The 17,672-nt window shown below is 25.2% G+C and overlaps 2 protein-coding genes across 4 annotated transcripts in view; one reads left to right on the top strand and one right to left on the bottom strand.

Annotated features, from left to right (window-relative positions):
* The first annotated feature begins 222 nt into the window (after positions 1 to 222).
* LOC107071209 (uncharacterized) lies at positions 223 to 13,166 on the top strand. Its single transcript, XM_015330001.2, has 7 exons — positions 223 to 409; positions 714 to 970; positions 1,100 to 1,222; positions 1,334 to 1,389; positions 1,506 to 1,584; positions 1,683 to 1,811; positions 2,019 to 13,166. The coding sequence occupies exons 1-7, from the start codon at positions 328 to 330 to the stop codon at positions 2,208 to 2,210; spliced, it is 918 nt and encodes a 305-aa protein (XP_015185487.1). The 5' UTR covers positions 223 to 327; the 3' UTR covers positions 2,211 to 13,166.
* Positions 3,182 to 17,672, bottom strand: part of Syx1A (syntaxin 1A) — a 63,299-nt gene continuing 48,808 nt past the window's right edge. For all 3 annotated transcript variants that reach the window (XR_016176253.1, XR_016176254.1, XM_015329997.2), the window contains one exon: positions 3,182 to 17,270. The gene's annotated coding sequence lies outside the window, so the exon portion shown is untranslated. The remainder of the gene's footprint in view (positions 17,271 to 17,672) is intronic.

The following is a 17,672-nucleotide window of genomic DNA, read 5'->3' as shown; positions in this document are numbered from 1 at the left end:
ATAATAATAAATAACAAAAATATTAATATTATAATTAAAATAATTAATATGTATTATGTATATATATATATATATATATATATATAGTGTTATAGTACACTATAACACTCGTAGTACACTATATACACTATATAGTATATATATATATATATAACACTATATATGTATTATCATATATATATATATACTTTTATGTTATGTATATAAGTTTATAACTAAAATCTTTCCGGTAGAGAGCGCAACGTGTCCAACTGTAAGTGACCTAACCTATGACAGATTACTGGTGACGTTTGACGTGCTAACAGGTGTTATTGTAAGCAACACACGATGAACGGAACACTTTTCTTACTACTTCTTACCTGCCTAATTACATTGGACTACGTGAATGCATATATTGAACAAAATGAAGGTTGTTTAATATCAGTTTTTTGAATCACTGTTATTGTTGTCATCAAGTTTGTATTATTTCTAACCTATTCAAAAGAATCTTTTTCATCATACATAGAATATCCTAAATGCAAATAGTATGCATATATACATAAAAACGTGCGCAAAAATGTATATATACATATACACACACCACACACACACACACAGACACACAATGCACACATACCACTGACATATACACATTCACACATATATGTATATTGTTTAAGGCGCATAAAACTAAATATTGATGTACTCGAAGATTGGATTATACAATATTTTAGATTCACGAGAACAATCAGGATTTAATCTCCTTAAACTGCTTCGAACATATGGCGAACGAGGAAGAGGAAGTAGTCGTAGGAATATTGACAATGATTTGGAAACATGGACTGGTAGATGGATGCCGGATAGAATTGGTGATCCTACACCACCACCAAAAATATTACCTAAGAATGAATATTCTCATGATGATTATTCACAGAATTTTATAAATTCAATACATATGGGTATAATATCTACACAATGCGATGATGCTAAGGTATATATATATATATATATATATATATATATGCAATTATGATAAAAAGGTTCTTTGTTTTTTTTTCTTACAACACTTGTTGTCACATTTTTTTGTCAAGCTCATAATAACGTTGAGTTTGTATTACAGACAAATTTAACGATTGATTGGAATGGATCACCGGTAAATCATACTTGTTACAACAGACGTATTATACCTAACACCAAAATCATTCCTATATTGTACTGTGAAAATGTACCAACAGCATATGTGGTAAGAAGAATTTCATTTACTTGATGATGATGATGATTATTATTATTATAACAATAAAAATGATCAATTTTAAATATTACATTTTTATTTATCTATTTCTCTATTAAATAGGCTGCTCATAAATGTATGAACGAGAAGATAGAATATGACGATGATTTACCAATTTAGTGAGTTTTTTCTTTTCTTTTTTGTTTTTATGTTACATTGAAGATAACATTTTCACATTTATATATATATATGTATAATTCTACATATGTAAAAATCTTCATTTTGTTTTGTTCAGTGGAACGCATAGACCATTATGGCCTGTTTATGGTGAATATAAATTTTTACCAAAACAAAGATGGCTTCATAGTATGGAGGTAATTATTTCACTTAATCTCACAATTTATTAACCAATTCTATTTCATGATTTATATTATTTTATTATTGTATTTCTTTTTTTTTTTTTTTTTTTTAGCATGGAGCTGTTGTTATGTTATATCATCCATGTGCTAATCCATTAGAAGTGAAACGTTTGAAAACTTTAGTTAAAAGTTGTCTTTGGCGACATATTATAACACCGTACAATCTTTTGGACACAAATAGAGTAAGTTGAAAAGTTGATAATTTGTTTTTTTCATTTGAAACATGTAAATGACATTATTATGTTAATAATAAGAAGACAAAACTAATATATATATATATATATAGTAATACATTGTTTAATTGTTTATAATCATTATGTATATTGTTTGACTAATTAATGATGTATTATTTGTTTGTTTGTTTGTTTCTTTCTTTTTGCATATTACAGCCTCTAGTATTATTAACATGGGGTTGTAGATTGACAATGTCGTATGTCAATCCTACAATAGTAAGACACTTTATTCGTGAAAAAGCTCTACATGGTCCAGAACAATTATCGGATGATGGACAATTTCAAGATCAACTTGTTTCTAAAGCAAAGGTTGTTTATGATAATGATGATACCATGATTTGCCCCTAATTAAATGATGGACACGTACAATAATCAATTATTATTATTATTATTTTGGTTTTTTTTCTTTTTTTTTATGAGATTACAATATTTTCATTTTGTGACTATAATATTATTATTGTAATAATATATTATTATTATTATTATTATTATTATTATTATTAATGTTAATGCGAAACTTTTCCAAAGTTTTAAATTTGGAGTTATTATAAACACTCCAAGGTTGTTGTTGTTTTTTTTTTTAAATATAATAACCTAATATTTTTGGCCTTACATTTAACAAGGATTTCATTTCCATATATATGTACTTTCAGCATTTTAATAATAATATATTTTAGGCTTTTAGGATAGTTCAATTAATTTTTAAAGAGCACTGGCTGTGTATAATCAAATTTATATGTATATATATATATATATATTATTTTCTTAATAAATTGTAATACATGTATCTAACACGAGGCATTTTATATTTATTCTATTTAATGTAATTTCAATTATTTATTTATTTTTTTCTTTTAATTTTATTTTTTAAGATCCTTAAATTAGGAGCGGAATAAAGAAAAAGGCGGAACAGAAAAATAATGACACCTCGTAATATATTCCCGATATATTATCATCATAATATTCTTCACCGTTTTCGAGAAGATCTTTTTTTTTTTTTTTTTTTTTTTTTTTTAAATACATTGAACATCGTGTCGGTTTTATTTTTCAAATCTGTTATTATTTATTTTATATATATATATATATATACGGGCTGTTATTTATAATATTGTATATAGTAAACTTCACTGCAGTGCTGACTATAATTCTTTTGCAAATACTTATCTTTAATTATATATATAAAATTAGGGATAAGATAAGTATAACGCTACTATATATATATATATATCAGTAATGTAAAATATACTACCCGATTACTCAATTGGTAAGTCGTTAACGTAAAAGAATATAATTGTACAGTAAAACGCTTGGCTTATTAATTTTTTCTTTTTTTTTTTTTTTCATTTTTTATTTCTTTTTTATTTTATCATTCGTAAGATGATGAGATAGTGTGGGTTCTGTAAATTGATTCTTTACATCGTCACGCTTTAAATGAGATTATTCTTTTTAACACGTTCAACGCCCCACATTTATTTTTCAAGGAAGTCCTTGTTGTCAGGCCACGTGCGCAGTCTTAGATGTTACATTTAATACGCTGTCAGTCATTTATGACTGACGTGGCCTAAACGTAAGATCTAATGTCAGTCATAGATGACTGACGTGGCCTAAACGTAGAGTCTAATGTCAGTCATAAATGACTGACGTGGCCTAAACGTAGAGTCTAATGTCAGTCATCGATGACTGACGTGGCGTACAACGTGTTAATACGATAAAACGAATCCAACAAGATATCTTCTAAAATTAATAATTATAAATGTAATTAATCATAAAATTATGATATCTTCTTTCTTCTTAATATATATATATATAAATTACTTGTCACGTTGTTTATTCGCAATGGACTCCTAAACTACTGAATCGATTTTAATAAAATTTTGCACATTTTGTGCAGTTTCATTCAACTAGAAAGATAGAATAGTTTATATTTCAATTTTTTAATATATTTATATATATATATGAATTACGTGTGTCACGTTGTTTGTTCGCAATGAACTCCTAAACTACTGAACCGATTTGAATAAAATTTTTGCACACTATGTGCAGTTTCATTCAACTTGAAAGATAGGACAGTTAACATCTCAATTTATAATCGTAATATTATTTTATTAATCGCGAATTATTTGTTTATTAACAAAGGAGTCATGATTATTTATTATATAGATTAAAGTATGATTCTTTTATTGATTTTATCTTAAACAAGTGTTGTTGTAGGTGTGAATAAATAAATAAAAAATGGATTTTCTATAAATTGGGGATTGAATGATACACGTTGGATTCGTATTTCGTTGGTCGACGATTGATCATCGTTATCGCGAAATGATTCCGTGTATATCTCTTAAATAGAATTTGAGATAAACGGACTAGAGAGGCCTACCTTTATATACTGATAGAGGAAACTTTCCTTTGTGCTTGATTACACGATGAAAGGGCACATTCACTTGATCACAATATTTAGCTCTACAGCAGTTAATAATCGTCACTCGTTAATAAAAAAAAAACAAAAAAAAAACAAACAAACAAACAAACCACCACCACCATTCGTGATTGGGTTTTTTTTTCTCGGTATTATTATTATTATTATTATTATTATTATTATGTTTTTGAATAATCAATCACGAATGATCGTTTCATTTGATTCTTTTTTTTATTTTTTATTTATTTATAACAAGTAACGATTATGTATATATATATATATATATATAGAAGGTATTTTCTTAACATTATTGCCAATTTTGTACAGTGTTTAATAATAACATTATATAATAATAATAATAATAATAATAATAATAATAATAATAATAATAATAATAATAATATTAATAATAATGATAATAGAGAGAATAACGAAAATGAAATGTTATTCGTATTTGTTTATTTGTTTGTATTTTGTTTTGTTTGTTATTTTTTTTTTTCCATTTTTTTTCTTTTTAAATCTTTTTTCCAGGTTTTTTTTGTCTTGGTTTTTGTTTTTTTTTTTTTTTTCTTACACGAGAGAAAGTCCTATTATAAGTGCTCGTCTGACATAAAAGTACGAGACGTAAATACGTATAGGCAGAAAAACACCGTTGATTTCATTTATAAGTGATCATTAATACAATACCTTTATTTATTTATTTATTTTATTAATTATTTAATTAATTAATTAATTAATTATTATTATTATTAATTATTTTTTGTTGTTGTTGTTATCTTTATGAATATCTCACCTATGAAATACCTACAATAAAAAGTATTGATATCTCTGTTACTCTTGCACATACTATATTGTTGTTGTTCTTGTTGTTATTCTTGTTGTTTTTGTTTATTAATTCATTTCTTTTCTTGTTTATGATTTTTTTCATTTTTTTTATTATACTTTATATTATTATTTATTTTTACTTCAATCTTTCTTTCTTTCTTTCTTTCTCTCTCACTCTTGTTCGTTCGTTCGTTCGTTCTTTCTCTTTCTCTCTCTCTCTCTCATTCTTTCATGCTCTATCCTCTCTTTCTTTCTTTCTTTATTAATTTTTATTAATTTGTTTGTTTTTAAATGTTTTTACTTCAATAATTTTTAATTTTATCAATAATATAATCTCACTTTTTTAAATCGCTGAACGATAATATCGAAAAATCGCCGGCACGACGCGATTCTCGCATGTTTTCATTTTTTTTTCCTTATTTTTTTAACTTTTTTTTTTTTTTTTATTTTTGTCGTCTACGACTCTCTTCTTCCTTCATTCATCTTTTTTTTTTTGTTTTTTTTTTTTGCAGCTCATTCCTTATCAATCCTTCATTCTCATTTGTGTTCTACTCATTCATCACACTCTTGTTTTTTCTTTTTATTATTTTTATTATTCTTTTTTTTTTTTTGTTCTTTTTAATTTTAATTTTCCTCTACGTGTGTGTGTTTTAATTAGTATTTTTTTTTTTATGTTTGTTTGTTTGTTTGTTCGCACATTATTATTCTTTTTTTTTTATTTTATTTTATTTTTTTTTTTCATATTTTATTTTATTTTAATTACGATTTACGTTTGAAAGTGGAATTGACACTTAATAAGGTTATTGAAATAGCCTCTCAATATAATAATTGCACCAACGTGACAAGATCTTGTTTAAATACACACACACACACACACACACACATCCACATACATACATAAGTATCATACACACATAAAGTATCATACATCATCATCATACATGTATACATTATTCTCTTTCTATCTATCTATCTCTCTCTCTCTCTCTCTTTCTTTTTGAGACACACTTTTAATGCAACATTTTCTATCAATCTTTCATTTTTATTTCATTCGATTTTACATATCATTCATTCATTCATTCATTCATTCATTCGCCATTCGTACGCAATTTATGATCATTCGTTATCAGGCATTGAACTCCTTTTTCACTAACATAATCCTATCTTTCCATTTATTTTATTTTATTTTATTTCTTTCTCTCTTACTCTTTCTTTTTCTCATCTTTCATACACGTGACTTATTTGTTTAATTATTTATCTATTTATTTCCGTTTTTTTTTTTTTATTCACATTCCACGAAATGTTTCATTTTCATTTTCATTTTCATTTTCATTTCATTTCATTTTCATTTCATTTACATTTACATTTCCATTATTTATTCCCCGTAACATTTTTTAACTCGTTTTCTTATTTTAATTGTTTATATCCCTTCTAAATTATTTCAATTTCAATTTTAATTTGAAAGGTTTAATAAACGCGCGTCGTAATTAACAAACAAATCTAATGACACATAAATAAATTGCGTTAATATTAACCCTTTGATTACATTTGACGTATAAGTACGTCATGCATTTAACAAAGATGTATACATGACGTTTTAATACGTCATTGAAAACTGATAACAAGATTTAACTAATTGTAAGTTCATTCTCTGATTCATTTCAAAGTAATGTGTAATATTTCTAATTAACTCTTTTGGTTACATTTGACGTATCAATACGTCATGCATTTGTTCAGGTAAAAACACACATGACGTTTTAATACGTCATTGAAAACCGACAACGAGATTTAACTAAGTTCATTCTCTGATTCATTTCAAAGTAATGTGTAATATTTCTAATTAACCCTTTTGGTTACATTTGACGTATCAATACGTCATGCATTTAACAAAGATGCACACATGACGTTTTAATACGTCATTGAAACTGATAACAAGATTTAACTAATTGTAAGTTCATTCTCTGATTCATTTCAAAGTAATGTGTAATATTTCTAATTAACCCTTTTGGTTAAATTTGACGTATCAATACGTCATGCATTTGTTTAGGAAAAAGCACACATGACGTTTTAATACGTCATTGAAAACTGACAACGAGATTTAACTAAGTTCATTCTCTGATTCATTTCAAAGTAATGTGTAATATTTCTAATTAACCCTTTTGGTTACATTTGACGTATCAATACGTCATGCATTTGTTTAGGTAAAAACACACATGACGTTTTAATACGTCATTGAAAACTGACAACGAGATTTAACTAAGTTCATTCTCTGATTCATTTCAAAGTAATGTGTAATATTTCTAATTAACCCTTTTGGTTACATTTGACGTATCAATACGTCATGCATTTGTTTAGGTAAAAACACACATGACGTTTAAATACGTCATTGAAAATTGATAACAAAATTTTCAGTTAATTCTTTGACTCATTTTCAAAATAATCCCTAATTTTTCTATTATTATTATTATTATTATTACTAATATTATTATTATAATTAATTATTTTCTAATATTTAAAAATTGTTAAAGAATAATTATTTAAACAAATGTGTAAACAAAAGGGTTAATTAAAACCTTTCGAATTTTTCTACAAACATTTTATAATAAGAATGTAACGACACATTAACGATCTTTCAATTTTGAATATCGATTGGCCCATTTTGGCGTCTCGACTTCCACCTTCACATTCTTTTTCACCACCTCCATCTCCTCTTTCATCCCCTACTCCTTCTTTTTCTTCTTCTTATGGGTTATATCAGAAATCGATCGCAGAGAACGAGCTCTCGTTTGTGTCTTACTTTTTTTGTTTGTTTCTTCTTCTTCTTTTTTTTTTTTTAGGCCGAACCCGTGCATTGTGCGATCGTAGTCACTGTATTAATAATAATTATAATAATAATAATAATTATTATTACAATAATAATAATATTAATAATTACAATAATAATAATAATAATTATAATATTAATAATAACAGATGAGATGTTCTATGTTTAAGTTGCAAAACACTTATATAATACATATATTTATATATATAATGTAACGATAAGAAACAAATTATTTTTATATATATATATATATATATATATATATATATATATATATATATATATATATATATATTTATATATATATATTTATGAATATATATATATATATATATATACATGTAGTATATCAATTTCAATTCCTATTATACGAAAGATGACCGCTAACACACACGCTCTCCTTTTATAATCTTCAATTTATTTTTGTCAATTTATCTTATCTTTTTTATTTTTTTTTATCTTTTTTTTTTCATTTCATTTTATTTATTCTTATTTTAACCCCTTGAGTACAGAATTATTTGAAGATTTTGTTGCATATATTAGATTTATCGGAAAGTTGTGTCCATTTTGACAAACACCGGTTCAATTTTGCATCCTCTAACTTTGCTATTTTTTAATTTGAAAAATTGACCACTTTTTTTTCTTCATTATTATTATTATATTATATTATAATTCCCATTGAAGTATTTTCTAAAAAAAAAAAAATTAAAAAAAAATAAGAATAAGAAACAAAACAATTGAATAACCCTTTCGTATTGCTCGTCCTTTATACATCAGCAAAGATCTAATTTTGAATTGAAACAATTTTTTTGTGGACCAATCAAAAAATCATCGAAACACTTCATTTTTTTTTTATTGTTAATACTTTTTTTTGTTTATAATAAATACTAAAGAGAGATATATATTTGTCGTTATTTCATTAGAAGTCGGGGGAGGTGAGGATGATTGAGTGAGTGAGTGAATAAGTGACTGATTGAATGACTTATTTCCCCTTTTTTATAATTTAAATTGTGGGGTGAGTGGGTGGGTGGGGGGGGGCTGAAAACCCGATTTCTAAAGAATCTACTTAATTATATTTAAAAAAAAAAAAAAAACAAAAAAAAACCAAAAGGATAATAGAACCGAACGAGGTTCCAAAATCCTTTACTTTTTCTTTTGCTCGTCGTGTGTTAACGTGTCTTTATTTTTCTTTGTCAATATTTCCATTTATTTATTTATTTATTTATTTATTTATATTTGCAATAATGGATCAACGAGTTTTGCAACGGGTCTCTTTACCTATTCGCACATCATATTTTTTTTTTTTTTTAATTCATATTTTTATATCTCACTCGGTATTTTTGTGACAATTAATTCAACTTTGGTTATCTTCCTGTCTCTCTCTCTCTCTCTCTTATTTTTTGAATCTTATATCTCTCTCTTTCTTACTCCCACACAATATTATCTGCCATTTCTCGTGAATATTTCCATTGGATTATTAATTGGGGGTAAATAGATTTATAATAATAGCTACCTAATTAACTAACAATTATTATGTTTGTCTGTACAATGCAAGGTGTGTGTTGTGTGTGTGTGGGTGTGTGTGTGACCTTAAATATGAGAGTCAATTTATTTCATTTTCTTTAATATATAATCAATATTATTATTATTATTATTATTATTATTATTATTATTATTATTATTATCGTTTATAGTTTAAATATTAATCATTATTACACAATATTGATTTGTATTTTTATTTTATTTTATATGTGTGTCATAATTCATTTGCCCATTATACCATTTGAAACATTAACCCATAATCTTTTAAATGTATGTATGTATGTATGTATTTATGTATGTATGTATGTATTTTTTCAACGTTTATATAATATATTCAACAAAACATTATTAACATTATTTAACGCTGCTTATCATCACACTCTCTCTCTCTCTCTCTCCGTTCGCATTGAATTTATTTATTTATTTATTATTATTATTATTTTTCTTTCGCTATAATTATTAATAATAATAAAGCTGCTTTTTGAATTTTTTTTTCCTTCTCTTTCATTCTCCATTTTATAATTTCAACCCAACAACCCTCCCATTTTCTTGTTGACGTCACACTCGTGTTCACTTCGTAATCGGTGAGAACAGCTGGGCGTTTGTTTGTTTTTTTTTATTTAGCGAGATAATCGTTTTATTTCTTTGTTTTGTTTAAATATAATATAATTTAAATATATAATTATAATATAATATAATTTAAATATAATTTAAATATAATTTAAATATAATATAATAATATTTATATTATTTTTTTATTCTTCATCACGATCGTGCGCTCACCTAACTAGAATTTTTATTTGCATGTATAACACACCATTTTCTTTTTCCTTTATTTATTGTTGTTGTTGTTGTTGTTGTTATTGTTGTTTTTATTATTTATTATTTATGATGTGTGTTGAGATGTGTATGTATATGTTGAGCGATTTTATGCATTTTTCGTTTTTTTTTTTCGTTTTTTTTTCGTGTTTTTTTTTTTTAATTAATTAATTAATTAATTAATTAATTAATTTTTATGATAGTAATATACGAACGACGCACGAAAAAAGTTTAAATATACAGCACTTCTCTCGTCCAACAGGAGATGATTATTTTTCTTGTTTTTTCTTATGAATGAAAATTTTGTTATCGTTTTTCTTTCTTTTCTTTTTTTTTTTTTTTTTTCGTTTACTTTTCATCCCTCTTTTTATTACACTTCTCTGTCTCTCTCTCTCTCTTCGTCTCTCACTCTTTTATTTTTTTTTTTATTTAATTTAATTTAATTTAATTTAATTTATTTATTTTTTTTTTTTTTTTCGTCAACTTCTTTCGTAACACCTATATTTGTATTATTATTGCTGCAGCTTGTTTTTTTAATGGTTTTGTGTTTTAATTTTTTTCTTTCTTTCTTTCTTTCTTTTTTTTTTCTTTTTGTATTGCATGTTTTTTTTTATTTTATTTATTTATTTCTCTTTATCTATTTTTTTACAATAAGAAAGTCCACTTTGGGATTGACAGAAAGAGAAGAATCGATGGACCTTTCGCATTTTTTTTATTTTTTTTTTTTTTGTGGGTTTTTTCTTTTCTTTGGGGAATTTTCTTTTCTTATTTTTCGGTTTACTCATTCATTGATTTATTTCATTCGTTTATTATTATTATTTTTTTAATAATTGTTGTCATCGTCGCATTTTAATATTAGAGTTGTAAATGGTCTTCGAAATGGTTGTCTGAATGAATGAATGAATGAATGAATCAATGAATAAATAAATGAATGAATGTATCAATCAATCAATGAATCAATAAATGAATGAATGAATCAATCAATCAATAAATGAATGAATGAATGAATCAATCAATGAATTTATCAATGATTGAATGAATGAATCAATGAATGAGTGAGTGAATGAATGAATGAGAGTAAAAATAAATAATTCAATTCAAAAATCTAATTTGTTGTATCCAAATTTGTGAAACTTGATATTCGTATTATTTACCACAACCCTCACCCCTACCCTCCTCTGATTTTTTATCATTATCTTTCTTATGTGTATGTGATGGTAACTTACGTAACATCCATGCACTTAACTGTAAAAATTCAATTAATTATTAATTTAACATATAAAGTTTATTATTTTTTTCTTTTTTACGACTTGTATATATGTATATGTGTGTATATGTATGTGTATGTATGTGTATGGCTGGTGTGTCTTCTATAAATATTATAATAAATTTTATATAATAATAAAATTTATCCCCTAGTAATTCTTTTAACAACGTAAACTATATATATATATATATGGAGTATTATGTATTTTTTATTTCCCATAAAAAAAGAAAAAGAAGAATTCTAGGAGAATGAAAAAATAATAAAGGTTTTAACATTTATTTCTTTAATTTACTCTTTTATATATTTTCTTTGTAGTTAAATAATAATAATAGAAATTATTATTATTATTATTATTTGACAATGTTGATCTAACTTTCTATAAGAAAAAAAAAAAATAAAAATAAAAAAAAGAAAGAAGAAAGGACAGAAAATACGAACAATTTAGTAACAATCTTAACTGTAATTATAAATAATAATAAATAATATTATAAAAATAAAAAATATATTAAATAAACATTATATTATTTATATTATATAATTATAAATAATAATAATAATAATAATAATAATAATAATAATAATAATAATAAATAAAATAGCCGTATTCATATCAATTACATTATATATAATCTTAACTGTAATTATAAATAATAAAATAATAATATATAATATATAATATAATATTAATATACAATATATAATATAATTAAATAAAATAATATAATAATATAATATAATATATAATTTATAATATAATTAAATAAAATAATATAATAACAATAATATACACAAGCCTAATTTTTACAGGTGCAATTTTTTGAAATAGCGTTATTTGGAATGCAATTCGTACAGGTGTGGTTTATGTATGTATGTATAGATGTATGTATATATGTATATCTGTATGTATTTATATATTAATAATTGAAATAGTGTTAGTTGGAATGCAATACGTACAAGTTTGGTATACGTATGTATAGATGTATGTGTATATGTATGTCTGTATGTATGAATGTATCTATTTATGTATTAATAATTGAAATAGTGTTAGTTGGAATGCAATACGTACAAGTTTGGTATACGTATGTATAGATGTATGTGTATATGTATGTCTGTATGTATGAATGTATCTATTTATGTATTAATAATTGAAATAGTGTTAGTTGGAATGCAATACGTACAAGTGTGGTATACGTATGTATAGATATATGAATATATGTATGTATATATGTATGAATGTATGTATTTATGTATTAATAATTAATTAAATAATTCGAATACAGAAACTAGTAAAATGATATGACCTAAAAAAAATGGAATTGTGAAAGGAAAGTGGCAACAAATGTCTGTTGTTGTTGAAGTTGTTGTTGTTACTGTTGTTGTTTTGTTTGTTTGTTATTATTGTTGTCCATGTATATTAATTTTTTTAATATTCTTTCTGTCTTTGTTTCTTTAAATATCACAAATCAAGAATTTGTTTATAATAAATGCGAAAAATCATCGTTCTCGTAAAGACGATCGCGTTTTTATTTGATTCGATCCCTCAGCAGACAATCCCAAATAACCCTAATGGCGTTTTGTGTAACACGAAATGGCCCAAAAAAAGAAAAATTAAAAGTACACATCTTCTTTTTAAAATGAAAGCCTTCCTTTGTCTTCTTTTTGTTTTTTATACATTTCATTAATTTTTATACACGTGCGCGTTGAAACGAATAATGGAAACACACTTCAAATGAATCAACAAAAATCAAAAACAAAAATAAGAAAAGAAAAATAAAAGACCAAAAAACAAAATTCTAAACACAAAAATAAAAAGAGAGAGAGAGAGAGAGAGAGAGAGAAACAACGCACAAACATTTGCTTTTCTTTTCTTTTCTTCAAAGTATACATAAATTTAAATAATAATTGTTTATAATAATTAAATCTCTAAGCAACTCGTTGTTTTTCTCTCGTTTGAAAATTTATTATCTCTCTCTCTCTCTCTCTCTCTCTTTATCTCTCTATCTCTCTTTCTCTTTTACACACACTTGGAAATTCGTTCGCCACATTCTAGAATCGTTGTGTGGTACATTTTTTCATTTATTATATTTTCTTTCTCTCTTTTATTAAGGACGTAACTAAGGTTAATATCCTTCCTTTTCTCTCATCCCTTTTTTTTTTATTACTTTTGTTGAATTTTATTATTTATTTAAATCTAAATCTCACATTTTCTTGTCCACCCTTTTCTTCTTTAATTCTTCTTCTTCTTCTTCTTTTTCATTTATTTATTTTTATTATTTACGGTTTCTTTTTTATTTTTTATTATTACTTTTTTTTTTCTTTTTTTTTTTTTTTAAGTTAACCGACTACGCATGCTAATCGAATTAAATATATTATATCGGAAGAATTGATTGTATATCCATTATTTTTCACTGAACACCTATTGGTCTTGACGTCTCTTAATAATCGAATTATTATCGTCTCTTCAAAAACACGAGTGGAAAGGTTGATTGGTTGGGAATAGGGATAGAAGGGAGGAAAGGTTTAAAAGGTATTAAAGAGGGATGGGGGAGGGGGAAAGGAAAGGAAAAATACGACAAAGTAAACGTTAAATCCCGGGATTAGAAAATTTACGAGTACAGTTTTCTTAATTGGCTCTTGCTTGTGTAGTTTACACGATCATATATCAAGATCCACAAAATACAACGGTGTGTATTAACTTCATTCGTTTCGTTACGTTTCAATTCGTTTCATTTCGTTTCAATTTGTTTCATTTCTTCATTTTTCTTCTGTTATTGACAGTACAACAATTCTTTAACAATTAACCACGTGATAGGGTCGATGTGTCGAAGTAAATAAAAAGAAAAATTAATAATATTAACCCTTTACACTCTTAGATTTAAGTGACAAGTCGATTGACGCTGATACGGCGCCTGACTGACTGATTTTCGTTTTATCTCGTTTCATTTCGTTTCAATTCGTTTCATTTCTTCATTTTTCTTCTGTTATTGACAGTACAGAAATTTTTGAACACGATTGGCGCTGATACGGCGCCCGACTGACTGATTTTCGTTTCATTTCGTTTCATTTCGTTTCAATTTGTTTCATTTCTTCATTTTTCTACTGTTATTAACAGTACAGAAATTCTTTAACAATTAACCACGCGATAGGGTCGACGTGTTGAAGTAAATAAAAAGAAAAATTAATAATATTAACCCTTTACACTCTTAGATTTAAGTGGCAAGTCGATTGGCGCTGATACAACGCCCGACTGGCTGATTTCAAGTCATTTTGTTGAATCTATCTGCTTATTTACGATGTATGATAAGATATTTCTTTAAAGATAATACTTAAAGGGTTGAAAAGGGACTGTAAGGTTAACTCTGATCGTAATACACCTGGAAATAGGTGGGAAGTAACAAATTATTGTGATTCGTGTCTTGATAAACACCTAGAATTCATCTTAGGTATTGTTTTACGAAATATTATACAAAAAACTAATTACAGAGTATAATAATTCTCAAAATTTTCTTCTCTTTTGATATAAAAATAAATCAATTTGATGAAAATTTGATTATTTTGTATAAATTTGTTTGTTTATAAATGATTTTAAGATACAAGTTCAAATGTTTCTCAGTAATTTGGACCGAAATTGTACTCGAGTGCAAAGGATTAATAATAATAATAATAATAATAATAATAAAAAGAAATTTAGTAAAAAAAGGGAAAAAAAATGAGAAGAATTTAATTAATAAAAAGTTTAATTAAATAAATAAAAGTTAGATCAGAATTCGATTATTGTTTCAAATCATTTCTTTGATATGTTTTAAAGTGCACGTTTAAAAAACTGAATGTGAATTGGATACGTAATAATTATTAAATTAATTATTAAATTATTTAAATTAATCTAATTAAATTTGTTTAAAAGATAATTAAACAATCTATTTATATAGAAAAAAAAATATATAGAATTGATAGAAAAATCTAGCCCTATTTGACTCAGAATGTGACTTTCTACGAATAACTAATTCCCAAGTTATTTTGTTTTAATTAATTTCTTTTTTTTTTGTTCTTAATTAGTTTATTATGTTTATTAGCCCTTTTTCTTTCCTTTTTGTTGTTTTTTTTTTTTAATAATAATTTCGTTAGTTATTAAAAATCACAGATAATGAAACATAGAGTCGCAAAGTACAATTCAATTCAATTCAATTCAATTAATCAACCAATTAATCAAACCGAGCGACTCTGCCCCCGTTTAAAAAACAATTATATTTTTTATCTATTTATTTATTTATTTATTCCCCGAAAATATTAAATAGTAATAGTATTATTAATAGCTAATATAACATATATATATATATATAATAAATACAACAGTAATAGTAAAAAAACCGTAGCACGTATTTCGCGTTACAGAAAAACTCCATTATGGGTGTACCGCCGGGGGCTCGAATATATTTTTCATGTTATTGTTAATAATTATTATTAATTTTGTTATTATTGTTGTTATTGAAATTATCGATGAAATGATTGACCGATCATCAGAACTTTTACGAAAATCTAAAAAACTGAAATATCAATCGATATTTCAATTTAGAAACTCGTAAGAGTAAAGAAAAAGAAACTGAATATTCAAACTCTCCCACCCTTTTCTTTCCCTTCAACCCTTTCTCTTTTTTTTTTTACTTTCATTCAAAAATATAAACATAACTTTTCTTATTAACACCATAAATCTTCTTATTAATTCAAATACTTTTACCATATTCTCATTTTCATTTATCTTCTTTGAGATGATACAGAAAAAGACAAATTTGTTTATCGTTACAGAACATTATAACATTTTCTAACTCATTCAAATAATTGTTTAAATAATTTTTTAATAGATGATGATGATGATGATGATCCATTGTTTTTAATTTTCTTTTTGTTTAAAATTTAATTTTGTTTTATTTTATTTTATTTTATTGGATAGAATGTGCAACTGTAATACTCAAAGCATTGAAGTAAAAAGGGGGGAAAGGATGATGGTCGTTTGATGATGTTGATTATTTTAAGTATTGTATTGTAGAAGAAGTATGATGAATAGTGATGGATAATAATGGCGACGACCCTTTTTTCGAAATAACTGCGATTCTTCCCTCTTCTTCTTCCTCCTCCTCCTCCTCCTCCTCCTCCTCCTCTTCTTCTTCTTTAGCCACCCTTTTTATATTTTACAATCATTGTTTTACGACTTCGAACGAAGAACTCGTGCTTTTTGGATTAGATGTGAGAGAGCTTTTGTTTGTTTATTATTATTTTTTTTAAATTATTATTATTATTATTATTATTGTTATTATTATTATTTCTATTTTTTTTCTTTTCTGGTTTTTTTTCTCTTTTTTTTGGGGAGGGGGGGGGTTTCTTCTCCTTTTCTTTTTTTTTTCATTAGCGATGACCAAAATTTGAAATTGCTTTGTTTTTTGTTTTTTTTTCACTTGACGGGTGTCTTCTGTCGTCTTGTATGTTTTTTTTTTTTTTAATTTTTTTTATTGTTGTCGTTGCAAGTTATAAGTTAGTTTTAATTAGTTAAGTTATAGTTTGTCGGGGGCGATATGCGTGAAGTACGATTGGCTGCCGGCGACGAGCTTTTTTTTTTTTCTTCTTCTTCTTCTTCTTCCTCTTCTGTTTGTTTGTTTGTTTGTTTGTTTTTATATATATTTGCATCAGATTAATACGTTCGCCTTTTTCACCTTTCGAATTTTCCTAAAAAAGACAGAAGAAAATACCCGGTGCATCCACCTCGGTTTAAATATATATATATAAGTATACATGTAATATAAAGTTGGGGAAAAAGTAATTCATATTAATTATCGACATCTCGTAAAATATTAATCAAACAATTTCAAATTTATACTTGTTAGAAAGGTGACATTTACAGCTACAAAAAATTCCTTTACCATTTTTTGTTTGGTCCATTTAATTGTGAGCTACAGGATGTTCGAAATGGAAGTCAAAGATATATCCACTATTTTTTCATTAGATGACTTTAGTTATCGATATCTCGTAAAATATTAATCAAACAATTTCAAATTTATACTTGTTAGAAAGGTGACATTTACAGCTACAAAAAATTACTTTACCATTTTTTGTTTAGTCCATTCAGTT

Source organism: Polistes dominula, unplaced genomic scaffold, assembly GCF_049000335.1.
Source record: "Polistes dominula isolate Pdom_NZ unplaced genomic scaffold, Pdom_raw_medaka contig_26, whole genome shotgun sequence".
Lineage (NCBI taxonomy): Eukaryota > Metazoa > Arthropoda > Insecta > Hymenoptera > Vespidae > Polistes > Polistes dominula.
Note: the sequence above shows the minus strand (reverse complement) of the source record. Positions and strands in the feature narration are given on the sequence as shown.

What these genes read in the sequence shown, in the direction of transcription:
- LOC107071209 (XM_015330001.2), top strand. Translation starts at nt 328, where the DNA reads ATGAACGGAACACTTTTCTTACTACTTCTTACCTGCCTAATTACATTG. An exon ending in CACAATGCGATGATGCTAAG is followed by an intron (nt 971 to 1,099) that starts GTATATATATAT and finishes TTTGTATTACAG; the next exon opens with ACAAATTTAACGATTGATTG. An exon ending in GACGATGATTTACCAATTTA is followed by an intron (nt 1,390 to 1,505) that starts GTGAGTTTTTTC and finishes TGTTTTGTTCAG; the next exon opens with TGGAACGCATAGACCATTAT.